Genomic DNA, 21,873 nt, shown 5'->3' on the forward strand with positions numbered 1-21,873 from the left:
CAGTGTGATGCCTCTGTAATTTCGGTTAACCTTTTTGAACAGTGCGATGATGACTCCTCTAGTTCAGTCTTCTGGGATTTGTTTCATTCCCAAATCACTGATAATACTCTATATAGCCAATTTAAGCCTGATATTTCAGGAGACGCACCAAATAATACTATATTTTTTAACAAGACATGTTACTTGTATAACATAAAAAAGGGTTAATACTAACTAGCCAAGTTTTAATATTTTCCATGTAAAATAGGACTTGTTTTAAAACTGTGGTTTAAATAGCAAAAGTAGATTCTTTTATCAATTTTACATGATTCTATTGTACATAAGGTACACCAAATTATAGACTTTGCCAATTATATATAAAAAATAATTTTAGATGCACTAAATAATATTGTATTTTTCAAAAAAGACGTTATTTGTACAGTACAATGGGCCTATGCTATTTAGCTATATTTTTAATGTTTTCATGTAAGAATAGGACTTGCTATTGCATATTTTTAAATTTTTGATTGTCCCTTGCTATAAAAAACTCAATGGCTGATGATGGCATAGTGGATTGCCGAAACCGGTCCCAAAGATGTATTTTATGATAAGTTAAATAAATATGTGATGTTCTAAATAGACCATTACGATAACGTATTGAATAGGTGGAACCTTTAGCTTTACTAAGCATTGTAAAAACTTGAGTCAATACGGACAAAAAATGAAGTTTTTAATACTAAATGCATGGATCTCGCCAAATAATAACGTAGCTAGCCCTCGTGCTCATTGCTTTTAAGAGATAAGAATTTTTTTATTCATCTTGATCAATACTTCAATCCCAATTTGAATTTAAATGACATTTCTGAAAAACCTAATATTTTGTTAGACTTCCTTATCTGCTTTTTCAAAAATGCTAAATTTACAACCCCAAATTCAATATTCCAGTCCTTATGTAGTTGCTACCAATATTTTCCACTTCCTATAACCCACCCTTGTGTTCCACCTTAAACTACTTCACCTCCTCATTTATTTCCCTATTCTTCCCTTTATTGTATTCATTATTTTTCTGCTTCCACTTTTTCTTTCCTCATTACATTACTCTTTTTTCACTCTCCCATTTGAATTACATTTTCTAACATCTCTAATGATTTTGACCACTCCAGCTTTCAAATTTATACTTTACACTATTCCAAGTCCAACCTCAACTCTTACCTAGATATCTCAGCAGCCCTGAAAATGGTTTTCCGTGGTTTCCCATTTTCACACCAGGCAAATGCTGGGGCTGTACCTTAATTAAGGCCACGGCCGCTTCCTTCCCACTCCTAGCCCTTCCCTGTCCCATCGTCGCCATAAGACCTATCTGTGTCGGTGCGACGTAAAGCAACTAGAAAAAAAATTATCTCTCACGCTATGTCATTACTCATTATGCTCCTCAACTCTTCCAATATTGCGCTTTTTAGTATTTTTTCTCTTCACAACCTTCTTTTCTCCATGTCATGTGTTTTAATAGCTTCATTGATCTAACTTACGAAACTTTTGGAAGCTCAATGCCGATCTACTCTTCAAGAACTTGCTCCGTAATCTATATACTGTGTATAAAATAAGTCTTGTCTCTACATTGCTCGGAATTTAAGAAGGATGGTATTTCTGTATTAGTCGTTCCCACAGTAACAAGGAAATGCATTTTTTACTTTTCCGTAATTTCTGTATGTATGTATGTATGTATGTATGTATGTATGTATGTATGTATGTACATGCATCACGAGAAAACGGCTGAAGAGAATTTAATGAAAATCGGTATACAAAGTCAGGTAATGAGTCACTACAATCTAGGCCATAAATAATTGTATTCACGCTGACTAAAATGGTAGTTTAGGGGAAGACCTAATATTTAATTCTCAAATATGTTCGTCAGTAATAGTCATATCTTAATGAAAATTGGTATACAAAGTTGGGGAATAAGTCGCTTTAACCTAGGCCATAAATAATTTTACTCACGCTGAGTGAAATGGTAGTTTAGGGGAAGACCTAAAATTTAATTCTAAAATATTTTTTATTAATGGTCTTATCTTAACGAAAATCGGTAGGGGAAGTCGAGGAATAAGTCGCTACAGTCTAGGCCATAAATAACTGTATTCACGCTGAGAAAAATGAATTCTCAAATATTTGTTATTAGTGGTCCTATCTTAATGAAAATCAGTATGCAAAGTCAGGGAATAAGTCTCTATAATCTAGGCCATAAATACTTTTATTCACCCTGAATGAAATGGTAGTTTAGGGGTAGGCCTAAAATTTAATTAGTGGTCATATCGATAAATATTACTTAAGTTATGTAGCATTATATTTCTGATTATTTATGTCTTATACATTGTTACCATACCGGCTATGATCAGAGATATTCAGGAATTTGGATTTTTGTTACCAAATCCTTATCAGCGCCGAGTCACGAGAAAATGGGTAAAAAGGATTTAATGAAAATCGGTGTGCAAAGTCCGAGAATAAGGAACTACAGTCTATGCTATAAATACTTCTATTAGATGGCCTAATATCACAGAGTCAAAGGAAAACTAAATGTAAAGAACTACAATATAGAAAGCTCATACAATTGATCAACAATAACATTAAATTGACCATTGTTTGTTGTGATGTGCTTGGTCTTCTGTTGCCACTCATCTCCGATAGATATGATTACTGCTGTGTACTGAGTATTTCTTAACATTTGCCTTACGTCGCACAGATACACTTAGGTCTTATGATGACGATGGGATAGGAAAGGGCAATGAATGTGAAGGAAGAGGCCCTGGCCTTAATTAAGGTACAGCCCCAGCATTTTTCTGGTGTGAAAATGGGAATCCACGGAATAATATCTTCAGGGCTGCCGATAGTGGGGTTCGAATCCACTATCTCCCGGATACAAGCTCATAACTGCGCGCCCCTAACCACACGGCCAACTCGCCCGGTCGTACCGAGTGTTACAGACTGCCTAAATATTGACGGGAAGTAGCTGGGGAGTTAGGTAACTTTATTCTTTAGCAAGCCATTCCTCTGGTTCATAAATTTTCTGATACTACTGGTACGTAACACACCGGTTCATGATAGCATTCGAGTTATTCATTTCCTACTCTGAGGCACTGATTGGAATGAGAAGTGTGCATCTTACACGGAATAATGGCAGATAAGCGTTCATGGCTGTCTGTGGCCTGGTCATTCCAGCTCTGGAACTTCGGACTGTAGGATTGGCACCGCACGACTGTTTGTTAAAAGTGAGAAAATGTGTAGTTTTTCATTTGATCGAGTATTTTATGTGATAACATTGCTTGTAATCGCTACATTCCTACTGACGTTTTTGTGATTACCTATGTTGACTTCAGTTAGGAAAACCACAAAGTCAGTCTTTCTGTGAATCCCATAGCGAAGCACGGGTACATCAGCTGGTACATTTATATATTTGATCTGCAACTTTCTTCATAATTTTTTGGATCTATCAACAAGCAGTGCTAATTCCTAAAATTATACAGTGCCTCATGGACTGCAGCTGAACTCTTGAAGAATTTACTCCATGCTACATTTACATTTAGATACGTATTTGATTCTGGACCTCTTCACTCACTTTGCTCTCTAACACATCTAACTTAAGAGACTTTTAGAAGCACAGTGCCTATCTACTCTTCAGGAACTTACTCCGTAGTACATGTGCGTATTTGATCGGCGACTTCATAATTTTTAGATCTATTGACGGGCAGTACTAGTCGCTAAAATTATACAGTGCCTCATAAACTGCAATTATTGAACTCTTCAAGAATTCGCTCCGTACTACATTTGGATACGTATTTGATTCTGGACTTCTTCCCATACAGTGCTCTCTAACGCTTATGTCTTACTAACGTTCTTAATCCATGACTTCTTCATGATTGACACGCAGTGCTGATCCTTAGAATTATACAGTGCCTTATAAACTGCAACTGATAAATAGGTATTTGATTTAAGACTTTTTTCATAACATTGTGTTACAGTGCTTCATAAACTGCGTCTCACAGTATCATCTAAACTTCATATTTTTACCTGTGCATCTTATTTCTGATAGACTATATTTCAACACACAGTACTCTCTAAAGATTTTAGTGCTTCACTAACAGCAACCTATAGAATTCTTTATACTTCGCAATTTATTTATCTGTGCATTGTTTTACATTTATTTGTGACCAGCTGATGATGACCAAAAATATTGTTCAAAACCGGTACCAATTTTAATTAAGTAGGAATGTAAACTTAAATTTCTTTAAGACGCCGTTGTATCCTCGATCGGGGCTATCACTTACGTAGACCAGTGCCTATCCAAATCGATGGTGATGCTATTGTATCATTGGTCCAGCACATCGCGCTCGTGATGCTTACTTCAAACGTATATTTCCAGCTCCTGTAGCCTCTCGTCCGGCCTTCGAAATGTTGTCCATTGGAGTTCTATTGTTTCCTTGTTCTGCTTTGTGTACATCATGTCAAAATTCCTCGTCCTAAACTTAGCTGGCGAACAAATAAACGCAAGCTCCAAGCTCCCTCAGGGTGTCCACCCGTATGGAAAACCTGGGAAACAGGGAAATGTCAGGGAATTCGATAATTAACTGGAAAACCTGGAAATGTCAGGGAATTCAGGAAAAAATCTGGAAATTCATTCTTCCGCCAGATAAAATTGACATACCGTATTTATCCGTGTAATACAAACACATTTTTCAGTTTTTATAACATTAATCTAGGGCATGTCTTTTATGCCAGGAATAAATTTTAATGAAAAGTTAGTGTGATCTCGAATGTGAAGTAATCAATAATATCAATAGCTATATGATTGATCGATCAAATTTTCAATGTTTTGATCTGCTTACTATTGAATATTCTTTGTTGTTGGGGAATGGTGAGCTCGATGAATTAGAGCTATATTGCGTTCTCAGTTTTTTCCAGTAATGTTTCCAGACTCTGAAACAGCTTCGAAAGTTCAACTACACAGAACAAAAGTTGCATATACAATCACTCATGGTTTGGCTCTCTATTTCCATAAACAAGTTCTTGAGATGTGTAGTAAGTGCACACATTTCACCGTTGGGTTTGATGAGTCACTGAATAAAGTTTCTCCGATGGGCCAAATTATCTTGTAGTTCGTTGTTTCAATCCTGATACTAATGAAGTATGCACTTCTTATTTTGATTGCATGTTTCTTGGTCACTCTACCTCCTCAGATTTGTTAATGGTTTTTTGCAAGCACAGCAAGGACTCTTATCTAAAAAAATTACGAATTTCAGTGGATGGTTCAAATGTTAATAAAAAGTTCCTTCAGGATTTTGGTAATTTATTAGATGATCTAGATGCTCCTATTTTGTTGAACATTGGATCTTGTGGCTTGCATACTGTGCACAATTCATATAAAATGGCAGTAAAAGAAACCCAGTGGAATATTGCAGAGTTTCCTCATGCTCTTCACTTCTTGTTTTGCTACGCTCTTGCAAGTCGTGCTGATTATATACATTATTCAGGTTCAAACGTATTTCCCTCAAAATATTGTGCTATAAGATGGCTTGAAAATTTTCAAGTCATTGAACATGCTATAGATATCCTACCTAATGTCGAAAAATATGTGGAAGGAACAAACAGACAAGAAAATCCCAAGCTGTAACAGCTTCCAGATAGTATCAACTTCACTTAAAGATAAGGTTCTTAAGGCCAAGTTGTCATTTTTATTATCACTTGTTGGAGATTTGGAACCATTCCTAAAAGTTTCAGACAGATTTCCCATTTGCATCACTCCTTTATGAATCTTTCATTGATGATAAATATCATGACAAGGTTTGTTAAGTCTGAGTCACTGCAGTCTTCAGAAGATCTCCTAAAACGTATTTAGACAGTAAAGAAAATCTTCTGCCTGCATCTAAAATTGACATAGGTTATGCTGCTAAAGCAGCACTTCGTGGCAATCCGGAATTAAATGATAGAGATATATTAGTGTTTTCCACAGATTGTCTAAGAGGAATGGTAGCTTTGTGCAAATAGTTACTGGAAAGGTCACCGCTGGCATATCGTCATCATCTGCAGTTTCCAGCTGTTGGCCACATCTGCTCACCGCTAGCATATAAACTGACTGAATTAATTTCTTGTTTCGATCCAAGTGTAGCCAAGTAGCCTCTAAGCAGCAGACTGCTAAGGATAGCTTTAAATGCCTTTGTTGAAAACAAATGGATCTCGAGTAATGAAGCCATTCATGTACAAAGGGAGTTCACTTCTGTTTGTGAGAATGATACTTTGAAAGAAGTGAATTCTTTGTATTCTAAAGATGAGATCACTTTTGGCTTTGCACTGTTCTTCCAATAGTAAATTTGAAAACAGAAAAGTTGGCTTCATTTCTCAAAATGATACTAATATTGTTTCATGGAAATGCTTCACTTGAATGTGGTTTTCCAGCTAATAAAAAAATTATAGTAGAGAACATGCTACAAGTATCCCTTGTAGCACAAAGAATGATATATGATTCTATCCCAAACCCTGGTGGACTTGAAAAGGTCTCCATTAATAAGAACATGCTCCATGCTGCAAGGAGTGCTCATGCTTTGTACATTCAAAATCTAAAGGAGAAACGTGAAATATTGGAAGTAGAAGATTCTTTGCAAAAAATAAGAGAAAGGCCGCTTTGTTGCTGAAAGAATTAGAAAAGAAGTGGAGGGTGATGGCAGAAGCTCGAGTCGTTGGTGGCTACAAAGAAGTTTCTTCGCTGAAGCAGTAATGGTAATACATTTAAAAAAAAACTTTAAGTGAATTTAATCAGAGTAAATTAAACCTCCAAGTTTTAATATGCACATTAATTGCTCATTTATTTTTTTGGATGTTAAGTTTTAAAAATTTATTTTAATATTAGTGACACTTCCTTTATAATTATGTTTTTTGTTATCATGCGTCAGGGGAAAAAACTGGTCTTTATGTCTGGAAAACAGGGAAATGTCAGGGAATTTTAAAATCTGGATTTGGTGGACACCCTGTCCCTGCAGAAATTGCGACATGGGCTGCTGAATGTAGACTTCCCTGCCAGTTACTAGTACTTAATAAAATAAAATAAAATCTTAGTTTATACGTTCGAATAGATGACTGATAAATTAAATGAACACTTGAATAATGGCTCACTGTTTCTTCTCTAGCATCCCTGTATGCCACCCATTCTCTTTCTGTATGCTGAACCTGCTGACTTTCCAGTCACATTCACGTACTTCTGTCCGATTTCTTCGCTCTGTAGTTTTTCTGCCCTTATTCTCTGTCCTTGATCTGGAGGTACTTTGTTCACTACAGATCTGATAGTGGCCCCTATCATCAAGAAATCTGTGGAAAACCCGTAATTCCTAACAGATTTCCTAAAATGAAACTTAGTTATGATATACTCTATTGTGGATCTGGTGTCCCTACCGTCCCATGTGTAGCTGTGAATAGCCTTATGCTTGCTTGATGATGATGGTTGTTGTTCAAAGGGGCCTAAAATATAAGGTCATCGGCCGAGCCTTATGCTTGAAGTATGTATTTGTTATTGCTAATCCCATACTGCTGCAGAAGTCCACTCACTGCTTGCTATTCCTGTTAGCTTCCATATCTCCCCCACATTTACCAATCACCCTTTGGTATCCTTAAGTTCTATTTCTAATTCTTACATTGAATTCTTACATTACATCGAAAGGGAAGTAGCAGCCTTTCGGAAGTTGCAAGGGCGGCAGTGCGGATGATTGACTGATATGGCCTTGTAATAATACTCAACATGGCTTAGCTGTGTTGATACTGCTACACAGCTGTAAGCAACAGGAAACTACAGTCGTAACTAACTCCCGAGGACATGCAGCTCTCTCTGTATGAACGATGTACTGATGATGGCTTCCTCCCGGGTAAAATATTCCGGAGGTAAACTAGTCCCCCGTTCGGATCTCCGGGTGGGGACTACGCGAGAAGGGGCGATCGTCAGGGAGATGGATACTGACTTTCTGCGAGTCGAAGCGTGGAATATTAGAAGTTTGAATCGTTGTGGTAGGTTAGAGAATCTGAAAAGGGAGATGGATAGATTAAAGTTAGATGTAGTTGGTATAAGTGAAGTACGTTGGCAGGAAGAACAGAATTTTTGGTCAGGCGATTACCGAATTATCAACAGGAAATCAAACAGGGGAAATGCAGGAGTTGGTTTAATAATGAATAAGAAAATAGGGCAGCGGGTGAGCTACTACGACCAGCATAGTGAAAGAATTATTGTCGTCAACATAGACACCAAACCAATGCCCACCACAATAGTGCAGGTCAATATGCCTACTAGTTCAGCGGATGATGAGGAAATCGAAAGAATATATGAAGAGATAGAAGATTTAATACAATATGTAAAAGGTGACGAGAATGTAATTGTGATGGGAGACTGGAGTGCAGTGGTAGGCCAAGGAAGAGAAGGTAATACGGTAGGAGAATTTGGATTGGGACGAAGGAACGAAAGAGGAAGTCGGCTGGTTGAATTCTGCACTGATCATAATTTAGTCCTTGCCAATACTTGGTTCAAACACCACAAATGACGGCTGTATACGTAGACGAGACCTGGGGCCTATTCCACGAAAGTATGGTCTTGTACATTACAAGTAAATTCTCTAGTAACTTGTACAAATACCAGAGTTTCTGTTCCACAAAAGAATTTTCTACAGTTGTACTTTACTTCTCCATACTTACAAATTACCAGTGAATTTTTATAGGTATGTTCCACAAAAGTTCTAGTACGAGTAACTTACTAGTGAATTGGGAAGTATTCTCTACCAGTAAAAGGACAATAATATATAAATGTACTAGTGCTATTTAAATATAGCGGTAGTGATAGTGATGGTAATGAAAATGAAAACTACCGTCTGTACAGGGAAACAATAAACTTCCAGTTTAACACTATTTGATTACAATGAGCGTTTTAGGTTAAGCACAATATAAGTGGAAGAACTTTTGATGGATACTGGGCATAGGTTGAAACATCTTAATAACAGAAATAAATCTCTCTCTGCTAAACAACAGTTAGACCTACTAACAACACTGCTTTGACTAGGAAATGGTGGTCAGTACCATGGTATTGTATATATGCATGGGATGGCAAAATCTTCGGTCTGTAGGTCAATACATTCTGTGGTAGCTGAAATAAATTGTATAAAATTCCCTCAAATTGTTCGTTGACCTGAAAATACTGAACAAACATGTTCCAAGAAGGACATTCCTGGAATCATTAATTCCAAGTAATTCCAATCATTAATCCAACTTTTCCCCTCAAAAGCTCCATGAGCTTTTCCAAATCAAATATTTCTGTCCAACCCTTTATTTTGCCTTGCTTTTTCAGACTCTCGATGAATGCACCGAAATGAATATCTTTCCTTCTTTTTATTTCCTTCAAAATGAATAACTTCCTTTCCTTGACACCATTTTAACAATTCATGCAGCGTGTGCAATTTTGTAACAATTAAGTTTGGCGGCCGAATATCGTTATTAGCGGCATCTGATTCCAAATGACAGACCAAGGCGGGTATATCAGACTATCGTGGAACACTGCGAGAATCGTGGAAGAACAGAATGGGTGGTAATAACAGAGTAATTTCCTATCATCAAAGAAATAAACTAAAAAATAACATTGTAGCACTGAGAACTTCACAGAAATATTAGAGTTCTTTGAATCTTGGCTACATAACTTAAAATACGATATTAAAATAAATGAGGCAAGCATTACCTAATTCAACGAATCAAATATGAAGATAAACAGATCATTCATGCTATGACGTAGTATGTTTATTGATATGTTGTCACTTGTAAAACTTGTAACAATTCACTGGTAATATACAAGAGACTATCAATCTTTTGTGGAACAGAAATGTACAACTCCATACATTACAAGAACCCACACTAGTAACTTGTAATGTACAAGACCATACTTTTGTGGAATAGGCCCCTGGAGACACTGGAAGGTATCAAATAGACTTCATTATGATTAGGAAGAGATTCAGAAATCAGGCGTTGGATTGCAAAACTTTCCCAGGAGCAGACGTGGACTCTGACCACAACTTGTTGGTCATGAAATGGCATCTGAAGTTGAAGAAATTGAAGAAAGGAAGAATGCAAAAAGATGGGATGTGGACAAGTTGAAAGAAAAGAGTGTGAGGGATTGTTTCAAGGAACATGTTGCACAACGGCTAAACGAAAAGGCTGAAGGAAACACAATAGAGGAAGAGTGGATAGTCATGAAAAATAAAGTCAGTAGGGCTGCTGAAGAGGTGTTAGGAAGGAAGAAAAAATCAACTAGGAATCAGTGGATAACTCAGGAGATACTAGACCTGATTGATGAACGACGAGAATACAAGAATGCTAGAAATGAAGAGGGCAGAAAAGAATACAGACGATTAAAGAATCAAGTGGATAGAAAGTGCAAGGTAGCTAAGGAAGAATGGCTGAAGGAGAAGTGCAAGGATGTCGAAGGTTGTATCGTGCTAGGAAAGGTAGATGCTGCATACAGGAAAATCAAGGAAACCTTTTGGAGAAAGGAAATCTAGGTGTATGAATATTAAGAGCTCGGATGGAAAGTTACTTCTAGGGAAAGAAGACAAAGCAGAAAGATTGCAAGAACATATCCAATTTTTGTATCAAGGTAAAGATGTAGATAATTTGGTTCTGGAACGAGAAGAGGCTGTTGATGCTGATGAAATGGGAGACCAAATTTTGAGGTCAGATTTTGACAGAGGTCTGGGAGACCTAAATAAGAACAAGGCACCTGGAATTGATGATATTCCCTCTGAATTACTGACTGCCTTAGGAGAAAGCAGCATGGTAAGGTTATTCCATTTAGTGTGTAAGATGTAGGAGACAGGAGAAGTGCCGTGCAATTTTCGGCAGAATGTTGTTATACCTATTCCCAAGAAAGCCGGTGCTGACAGGTGTGAAAACTACCACATCATTAGTTTAGTATCTCATGCCTGCAAAATTTTAACACGTATTGTTTACAGAAGAATGAAAAAACAAGTTGAAGCTGAGTTGGGAGAGGATCAATTTCGCTTCAGAAGAAATGTAGGAGCACGTGAAGCAATACTGACTTTACGTCTGATCTTAGAAGTTCGAATCAAGGAGGACAAGCCCGGGTACATGGCATTCGTAGATCCAGAAAAGGCATTCGATAATGTTGATTGGACTAAGCTATTTATGATTCTGAAGGTGATTGGGGTGAGATACCGAGAACGAAGTATTATCTACTATCTGTATAAAAATCAGTCTGCAGTAATAAGAATCGAGGACTTTGAAAACGAAGCAGCAATCCAGAAAGGAGTGAGGCAAGGCTGCAGTTTGTCCCCCCTCCTTTTCAATGTTTACATAGAACAGGCAGTAAAGGAAATCAAAGAAGAATTTGGATAGGAATCACAATCCAAGGACAGGAAATCAAAACGTTGAGTTTTGCCGATGATATTGTTATTTTATCTGAGACTGTAGAAGATCTTGAGAAGCTGCTGAATGGTATGGACGAAGTCTTGGGTAAGGAGTACAAGATGAAAATAAATAAGTCCAAAACAAAGGTAATGGAGTGCAGTCGAACGAAGGCAGGCGATGCAGGAAATATTAGATTAAGAAATGAAGTAGATGAATATTGTTACTTGGGTAGTAAAATAACTAACGATGGCAGAAGTAAGGAGGACATAAAATGCAGACTAGCACAAGCGAGGAAGAGCTTTCTTAAGACAAGAAATTTGCTCACTTCAAACATTGATATAGGAATTAGAAAGATGTTTTTGAAGACTTTTGTGTGGAGCGTGACATTTTGTGGAAGTGAAACATGGACGACAACTAGCTCAGAAAGAAATAGGAGTTTTTGAAATGTGGTTTTACAGAAGAATGCTGAAGGTGAAATGGATAGATCGAATCAGGAATGAAGAGATACTGAATCGAATTGGTGTGAGGAGAGATAGAATGATAGGACACATCTTAAGACACCCAGGACTTGTTCAGTTGGTTTTTGAAGGAAGTGTAGGTGGCAAGAACGGTAGGGGTAGACCAAGGTATGAATATGACAAGCAGATTAGAGGAGATGTAGGATGCAGTAGTTACGTAGAAATGAAAATGTTAGCACAGGATAGGATGGCATGGAGAGCTGCATCAAACCAGTCTATGGACAGATGACTCAAACAACACACATTGAAATTGCCCATTAGTACTATCCTATCCTTGCTGTTGACCCTGACTACGATGTCACTCCGTGCTTCATAAAACTTGTCAGCTTCATCCTCATCTGCCCCCCTCACATGAGGAATACACTGAAAAGAAATTGTTTTGAATTTTCAACGGTGCAAATTTTGTAATAATTGTTAGTTCATATATCATGGTTTTTAAGTGCTTGCATATTTTACTATTGTGTGGTTCATATGAATTCACTCACTATAAGGAATGGGGATTGCATTGTCTTGTGTGGCTCTGAATTGCATCCAGTATGTGTATTAGGCTTCCTTGGGAGTGTTGTTCCCGTTCTCTCTCGGCTGTTAAACCTTTTGAAAATTACTAGTTGCAGCTCAATCCAGTGGCATTAATATAGGAACTCGTAAAGCGGAGAGAAATAGAAGGTACAAAATATCCTTAGCAGTTAGTGATGAGCAGGAAGCTCTTCCCTAATGTGAACAAGATACAGGACTGTTTTAAAGTAATGTCTTCTTTGTGACAGGGCGGATCAATATCGAGATGGCTTGCAGTTGGACGTTGGGCAACCCTTCAAGAAAATGCGCTTGGGAGAGGCAAAGCCAGATGTGCAGCAGCCTCTCCGTATCGACACCAGGGTGAGTACCGGTCCGCATGGAGTGGCCAAGTGTGTGAGTTTTGCTCTCTCTCTCTTTTTTTTTTTTTAAACTTTTGGTTTCTTCGTTTAGAAATTAAGTTTGGCCTACTGATGAGCTGAAGATTGTGTTGCGTTTAGTGATTGAGGCTTGCTAATTGTTCATTTTATGCAAGCTTTAGCAGTGCTATAGTGCTGGTACGCAAGACCTGGAAGCTAATCTATAAACGTGTCCTGACTGACTGACTGATTCATCATCGCCGAGCCAAAACTACTGGACATAAAGAAATGAAATTTTGGGAATACATTCATATTAAGATGTGGGTGCTCGCTAAGAGAGGATTTTTGGATATTCCATCGCTAAGGGGGTGAAAAGGGGGTTGAAATTTTAAAATGAGTGTATCTATATCACAAAACTTTAAAAGTTTACAGATGTAAAAATTGGTATTTAGAACCTTCTTTAGAAATAAGGAAACACGTATTTTTTTGTTTTCAGAAAATCCCAATGGGAGAGGTGAAAAGGGGTCCAAAGTGGGTTGAATGCCTTTAATGAGGATACTTATCTCAGAAACTGAAGATATTACAGACCTGAAAATTGGTGTTTGGGATCTCCTTTAAAAACAAAGAAGCACGTATTTTTTTGTTCTTGGAGAATCCAATTAATGGGAGGGTGAAAAGGGGGTGAATTTTTAAAATGAGTGCATCTACATCTCAAAACTTTTGAAGTTTACAGATGCAAAAATTGGCATTTAGAATCTTCATCTATATATATAAAATAAGAGTTTTGTCTGTACATTGCTCAGAATTAGAAAATAATGGTATTTCTGTATCGATCATGTCCATAGTAACAAGAAAATGCACTTTTTACTTTTCCGTAATGTCTGCCTGTATATATGTATGTACACGCATCGCGAGAAAACAGTTGAAGGGAATTTAATGAAAATTGGTATGTGAAGTCAGGGGATGAGCCTCTACAATTCAGGCTATAAATCATTTTACTCACGCTGAGTGAAATGGTAGTTTAGGGGAAGGCCTAAAATTGAATTCTCAACTATTTATGTTATTAGTGGTCGTATTTTAAAGAAAATGGGTATGCAAAGTTGGGGAATAAGTTGCTACTATATAGCCTATCAATAATTGTATTCACGCTGAGAAAAATGGTAGTTTAGGGGAAGGCCTAAAATATTATTCTCAAATATTGTTATTCGTAGTACTATCATGATGAAAATCGGTATGCAAAGTCAGGAAATAAGTCGCTATAGTCTAGGCTGTAAATTATTTTATTCACGCTGAGTGAAATGATAATTTAGGGGAAGGCCTAAAATGGAATTCTCAAATATTTCTTATTAGAGGTGTAATCGATGAATGCTACATAACTAAGGTTATATAGTATTAAATTTCCTATTATTCATGTCTTATACATTGTTACCGTACTGGCTATGATCACAAGGATATTAATGATTTTGGATTTTTGTTACTAAGTCCATATCAGCGCCGAGTAACCGGAAATGGGTAAACAGTATTTAAAGAAAATCGGTATGTAAAGTCGGAGAATAAGAAACTACAGTTTATTGTATAAAATATTTTAAACATCACAGAGTCGAAAGAAAACTAAATGTGAAGGCCTACAATATAGAAAGTTCATAACATTGATCAACAATAACATTACATTGACCATTGTTTGTCGTGATGTGCTTTGTGTCTTCTGTTGCCCATCATCTCCGGTAGATAGGATTACTGCTGCGTACAGAGTATTTTTTATTTGATTTACGTTTCACCGACATAGATAGGTTTTGTGGCGACGATGGGATAGGAAAGGGCTAGGAGTGCCTTAGGCCTTAATTAAGGTACAGGCCCAGCATTTGACTGGTGTGAAAGTGGGAAACAACGGAATACCATCATCAGCGCTGCCGACAATGGGGGTTTGAATCCACTATCTCTCGGATGCAAGCTCACAGCTGCGCACCGCTAACCACACGGTCAACTCGCCCAGTCGTACAGAGTATAACAGCCTGCCTGAATATTGATGCGAAGTAGCTGGGGAGTTAGATAACTTTCTTCTTTAGCATGTCATTCCCCTGGTTTATAAATTTTTTGATTCTACTGGTACGTAACACACTGGATCATCATAGCATTCGGGCTATTCAATCCCTACTCTGAGGCATTGATTGGAATGAACAGTGTGCATATTTAGCGGAATAATGGCAGATGAGTGTTCATGGCAATCTGCGGCCTGGTCATCCCAGCTCTGGAACTTTGGACTATTAGATTGGCACCGCAATCCTACCGCAGCACTGTTCGTTAAAAGTGATAAAACGTGCGGCTTTCCATTTGATCGAGTATTTTATATGATAGCATTGCTTTTAATCGCTGCATTCATACTTACGTTTTTGTAATGATCTTTGTTGATTTCAGGTTAAGAAAACCACAAAGTCAGTCTTTCTGAGAATCCCGTAGCGAAGCACGGGTACATCAACTAGTTAAATAAAGAAACAAGTATTTTTTTGTTTTCGGAAAATTCCAATAGGAGGGGTGAAAAGGGGTGAAAAATGGGTTGAATGCCTTTAATGAGGATACTTATATCTCAGAAACTGAAGATATTACAGACCTGAAAATTGTTACTTTTGATCTCTTAAAAATAAAGAAACACGTAATTTTTTTTTTGAAAATCCAATTAATGGGAGGGTGAAAAGGAGGTGTGAATTTTTAAAATGTGTGCATGTGTGTTTGAGTCATCAGTCCATAGACTGGTTTGATGCAGTCCTCCATGCCACCCTATCCTGTGCTAACCTTTTCATTTCTACGTAACTACTGCATCCTACATCTGCTCTAATCTGTCTGTCATATTCATACGTTGGTCTACCCCTACCGTTCTTGCCACCTACACTTCCTTCAAAAACCAACTGAACAAGTCCTGGGTGTCTTAAGATGTGTCCTATCATTCTGTCTCTTCTTCTCGTCAAATTTAGCCAAATCGATCTCCTCTCACCAATTCGATTCAGTATCTCTTCATTCGTGATTCGATCTATCCATCTCACCTTCAGCATTCTTCTGTAAAACCACATTTCAAAAGCTTCTATTCTCTTTCTTTCTGAGCTAGTTATTGTCCATGTTTCACTTCCATACAATGCCACGCTCCACACAAAAGTCTTCAAAAACATCTTTCTAATTCCGATATCAATGTTTGAAGTGAGCAAATTTCTTTTCTTAAGAAAGCTTTTCCTTGCTTGTCCTAGTCTGCATTTTATGTCCTCCTTACTTCTGCCATCGTTGGTTATTTTACTACCCAAGTAACAATATTCATCTACTTCCTTTAAGACTTCGTTTCCTAATCTAATATTTCCTACATCACCTGCCTTCGTTCGACTGCACTCCATTACTTTTGTTTTGTACTCCTTACCTAAGACTTCATCCATACCATTCAGCAACTTCTCGAGATCTTCTGCAGTCTCAGATAAAATAACAATATCATCCGCAAATCTCAAGGTTTTGATTTCCTCTCCTTGGACTGTGATTCCCTTTCCAAATTTCTCTTTGATTTCCTTTACTGCCTGTTCTATGTAAACATTGAAAAGGAGAGGGGACAAACTGCAGCCTTGCCTCACTCCTTTCTGGATTGCTGCTTCTTTTTCAAAGCCCTCGATTCTTATCACTGCAGACTGATTTTTATACGGGTTGTAGATAATTCTTGGTTCTCGGTATCTGATCCCTATCATCTTCAGAATCATAAATAGCCTGGTCCAATCAACATTATCGAATGCCTTTTCTAGATCTACGAATGCCATGTACGTGGGCTTGTCCTTCTTGATTCGATCCTCTAAGATCAGACGTAAAGTCAGGATTGCTTCACGTGTTCCTACATTTCTTCTGAAGCCAAATTGATCTTCCCCCAACTCAGCTTCAACTTGTTTTTCCATTCTTCTGTAAATAATGCGTGTTAAAATTTTGCAGGCATGAGATACTAGACTAATAGTGCGGTAGTTTTCACACCTGTCAGCACCGGCTTTCTTGGGAATAGGTATAACAACATTCTGCCGAAAATCGGATGGGACATCTCCTGTCACATACATCTTGCACACTAAATGAAATAACCTTACCATGCTGGTTTCTCCTAAGGCAGTCAGTAACTCAGAGGGAATATCATCAATTCCAGGTGCCTTGTTCCTATTTAGGTCACTCACAGCTCTGTCAAACTCTGACCTCAAAATTTGGTCTCCCATTTCATCAGCATCAACAGCCTCTTCATGTTCCAGAACGAAATTATCTACATCGTTACCTTGATACAACTGTTGGATATGCTCCTGCCATCTTTCTGCTTTGTCTTCTTTCCCTAGAAGTGGCTTTCCATCTGAGCTCTTAATATTCATACACGTAGATTTCCTTTCTACAAAGGTTTCCTTGATTTTCCTGTATGCAGCATCTACCTTTCCCAGGACCATACAGCCTTCGACATCCTTGCACTTCTCCTTCAGCCATTCTTCCTTAGCTACCTTGCACTTTCTATCCACTTCATTCTTTAATCGCCTGTATTCTTTTCTGCCCTCATCATTTCTAGCATTCTTGTATTCTCGTCGTTCATCAATCAGGTCTAGTATCTCCTGAGTTATCCACTGATTCTTAGTTGATCTTTTCTTCAGCAGCCCTACCGACTTTATTTTTCATGACTATCCACTCTTCCTCTATTGTTTTGCACATTAATATATCGTTGGTGTCAGTGTTTTCATTCCAAGCAGTGAAGTTGGGTGTATTGGTGTTCGTCTGGGATCTGCACACTGTTCCTTTAACCTCGTGCTATCATTCGTGAGTGACGTGAATTTCAGTGTATATGTCGTGTTTGTGCTGTTAAAGTGCCTGCTGTGCGGTTGCAGGCTGTACAAATCATCCCAACAACGCAAAGAAACTTAAGTTGTCCTTTTGTACTTCGCAAAAGACCAAACTCCACAAAAACAATGGGTAGATCTTTGTAAAAGAAAATATGTTTTTAAGGTGTAAAATTGCACGTATATTCTCTGAACATTTTCTGCCCTCTCATTTTAAAAGTGATTTACAATCATTACTATTAGGCACTTGTTGAAAAAAAGGAAGAGTTCCTTCCCAAAACTTTCCCACTTTTTCTGAATCAAATAAAAATTAGAGAAATACATTTGCATAGGGCGCTCATTTAAAATTCTTTCAAGTAACTGAGAGCTGTAAATATAAATATTTCCTGTATATTGGAACACTTAAAAAGATATTTATACTTATTAACAAAAGGTTTCACTATTCTGGCTTTCAAAGTAGGTTTCTATATTTACAATTTAGTGTTTTATGCAATGTCTTAGTGTTTTTCATGTGAAAATAATATATTACAACATAAACGTATTTGTGATAAGGAAGATAAGCAGGGTGCTTGGCACACTAGAGTCCACTGACGTCGCACACTCCTCGCCAGTTGCACGTGTCAAACCCAAGCTGATGGCTGCATTACTGAAAACTGGCAAGGGTGGGAAGTAATGCCAATAACATTATTATTATTATTATTATTATTATTATTATTATTATTATTATTATTATTATTATTATTCAAATAACCCTTTTGAGGGAACAATAAATCAACTTTAATTACTTTTCTTAACATTCAACTTTCTTCGTTTCCAAACTTTCATTTTCTGAGAATGTTAGTTTTCTTCTTGAGTCCATTTTCTTCCAGTTGTTGATTTCTTTCTCTCCACAAATCCTGCCCTTGTTTACTTCTGTGAAACATGTTCTGTTTTCTATCGTATCTATTTTAATTCCAGCCTTTTTTATATGCTTTAATTTCAATGAACCACGTTGGTTTGGATTTGTAATTGTTCAATAAGTTGAAGATTAGTTTAGTTAGTGTATTGTTATTCATTCTATAAATGTGTCCAAAGAACTGAAGTCTCCTTTTCCTCATTACAGTTGTCAGTTTTTCAAGTTTTAAATATAGCTCCCTGTTTGAGATTGTAGTCAAAATTCGGCATTGTTGTTTCTTATAGGTCCCAGTATTTTTCTCAAAATTCTTCTTTGAACTATTTCTAATTTTTCAAGATCCCCATTTCTTGTAAGTTTAAGAGTTTCTGTTGCATATAATATTTCTGGCCGGGCCCCCGTTTGATAATGTCTTAATTTCAAGTTCCAGCATAAAGATTTCTTATTGTGTGTGTGTATATATATATATATATATATTTTGTCATATGAAACATCCTTTCTATTTTGTTTACTCTTATATCATGCGGTTAGGAGTGTGCAGCTGTAACCTTGCATGCAGAAGGTTGTGGATTCGAATCCCACTGTCGGCAGCCTTGAAGATGGTTTTCCTTGGTTTCCCATTTTCACACCAGGCAAATGCTGAGGATGTACCTTAATTAAGGCCACGGCCGCTTCCTTCTCATTCCTAGGCCTTTCCTGTCCCATTGTCACCATATGAAATGTCTGTGTCGGTGCAATGTATAGCAAACACTTATATCATTAGCTACCATTTCTTTTGTGTTGTTTGTTATCCATTCTCCCAGGTATTTAAAGCAATCTGTCCGTGATATTATGTTATTGTTAATTGTGATATTTTGAGGGGCATTAATGATGTTTATCATGAACTTTGTTTTTTCAAATGATATTTGCAGTCCTATGTTGGCCGCTTGTTTCTGTAATTCTCATATTTGTTCTTGAGCATTATTATTATTATTATTATTATTATTATTATTATTATTATTATTATTATTATTATTATTATTATTATCTTGCTCCATGGCTAAATGGTTAACGTGCTGGCCTTTGGTCACAGGGGTCCCGGGTTCGATTCTTGGCAGGGTTGGGAATTTTAACCATCATTGGTTAATTTTGCTGGCACGGGGGCTGGGTGTATGTGTCGTCTTCATCATCATTTTATCCTCATCAAGACGCGCCGCCGGTCGCCTGTGGGCTTCAAATCAAAAGATCTGCACCTGGTGAGCCAAACGTCCTCAGACACTCCCAGCACTGGAAGCCGTACGCCATTTCATTTCAGTAGTATTATTGGAATAAAGTGGCATCTTTTCCCAAGGCCTAACTTGTATTCTCCCTCCCCTCTCCCGAGCTTGCTTTCAGTCCCTCTGTAAATCAGATCAAGGAACCAAGGGTCTTTCTTCCAGTATTTTGGGTCAATGCTGGCCCTAAATTTCTTATTTAAAATGCTATTTTACAGTTGTATAGGGCATATGGTTGGGAATACTGTGAGGTACAGAATCGTAATGATGGTGAATGAGGTCGTTTGCAATTGCCTGTGAGTAGCACTTACAAGGGAACATACACAAAGGTGAAGTCGCCGATCGCGATGAAACTTAGCAAACACATTGAGGTACATGTAAAAACAAAGCCAGCATCAATTTTAGGCGCCAACATTCATTAACGCGTTAACTAAGGGGCCTAAAAGTTGCGACATTTCAAGTTCCGCGCGAACAGCGATGAATTCCTCCTGACCAATGCTTAGCCGGAACACTGCTTTGTGCCACACCTCTGCTCCTCCTCCCCTCGCACGGCCTGGTTCAGCACCACTCGTTTCCCTCTCCCCGCGCTGCCGTCTGCTTAGCTGTCGAACAGAACCTGTGCTACACTGCGTACGCTATCAGCCGTCCTCATAGCTCTCCCTTGGAATTTCCACATTGTATGGGCAGTGTACATTTTATGAAATATTTATGAAAACGTTTGCGACGAGTCCTTAAGGGCAATGTCACTGAGCGTGTCAAAAATTATTTTTCATCTTCAAGCAAAGCACGGAAGTCACGGTGAAGACGGTCTGCTGAACTTTCGGGAGCTGCAGCTTTATGACGCGATTGAGGGTGAGTGTTAAGCAGTCAACTATTGTCAAATAGGTTTTGACGCTCACGGGGAGATGTCACACTGCGGACATAGGCCGTAATAACGTAGCTTGAAGCGTGGTCTTTTGCGCTGCATGTGAAATTGTAGGTTTATGATATGTTGATACCGATAACTCTGTCCGACTCGCTGGCTCAACGGTGAGCGTACTGGCCTTCGGTTCAGAGGGTCCCGGGTTCGATTCCCGGCCGGGTCGGGGATTGTAACCTTAATTGGTTGAATCCTACGGCACGGGGGCTGGGTGTATGTGTTGTCTTCATCATCATTTCATCCTCATCACGACGCGCAGGTCGCCTACGGGTGTCAAATAGAAAGACCTGCACTTGGCGAGCGGAACCCGTCCTGGGATATCCCGGCACTAAAAGCCATACGACATTTCATTTCATTACCGATAACACTCTCGTTGTTTTTAAACGAAGAGTTGTGTTCTCCGTTGTTCCTGTCAATACATATACACATAACAACATGTATTTTAGTTATTTGTTTAATTTTTTTTCAGAGCTTATAAGTTGCTGTCTTCAAGGTGACAGTCTCTATTTGGAGGACGTTACAAGTTTGACGTACAAGTCTGATCAGTCGGAGGAAACCGAAAAGGATATTGAATATAGCGAGCCAGAACCGGGACGAAGCCAAGACAGTGCCAGTTCGGCGGACACCGTAGACTTACAGTATAAAACAAGAGCAATCAACTTCTGGAGGAGTGGAAAACGGAAAAATCTTAAATTTACAACTGTGCAAAAGCACTTCCGTCGTTTACATAGTGTGTCACAGCTCTCCGCCTGGAAAAAAGTTGTGGATGAAGGAGGCTCTCTCCGAGACAAATTTGGTCTTATTGCGATGGATTGCAAGAAAAACTTTGACGCGGAGTACCGTACGTCTACCATCCATGACGCCACAATCAAACACTGGGCAATGCAAAGTGCTCCATGACTTTAAAGCGTCCTCACGCTGGGTGTACGACTTCAAAAAGAAATTTGGGATCACATCCCGAAAAATTACTGTCGTGACAACAACGAGAAAACTTGATAAGGAAAGTGACGTTATGGCGGAAGCCCAAATGTTTGTGGAAAACGTAAAAGAAAAAATACAGTTATACAGCCCATCACATGTTTTTAACAGCGACCAAAGCGGCTTTAATTTGGAAATGTACACCGGCAGAACATTAGCGCGCCGAGGAGAAAAGTCGATTAGCACGGTGGTCCAATCAATTCCCTCTACTG

At 38.1% G+C, this 21,873-nt stretch overlaps 1 protein-coding gene across 5 annotated transcripts in view; it reads left to right on the forward strand.

Annotated features, from left to right (window-relative positions):
• The window catches only part of Smr (Smrter), a 657,953-nt gene that overhangs the window by 305,247 nt on the left and 330,833 nt on the right, over nt 1–21,873 (forward strand). For all 5 annotated transcript variants that reach the window (XM_067159726.2, XM_067159723.2, XM_067159722.2 and 2 more), the window contains exon 4: nt 12,692–12,803. In XM_067159726.2, the coding sequence (XP_067015827.2) occupies nt 12,692–12,803 (112 nt within the window). The remainder of the gene's footprint in view (nt 1–12,691; nt 12,804–21,873) is intronic.

This window comes from Anabrus simplex, chromosome X (genome assembly GCF_040414725.1).
Source record: "Anabrus simplex isolate iqAnaSimp1 chromosome X, ASM4041472v1, whole genome shotgun sequence".
NCBI classification, from domain to species: Eukaryota; Metazoa; Arthropoda; class Insecta; order Orthoptera; family Tettigoniidae; genus Anabrus; species Anabrus simplex.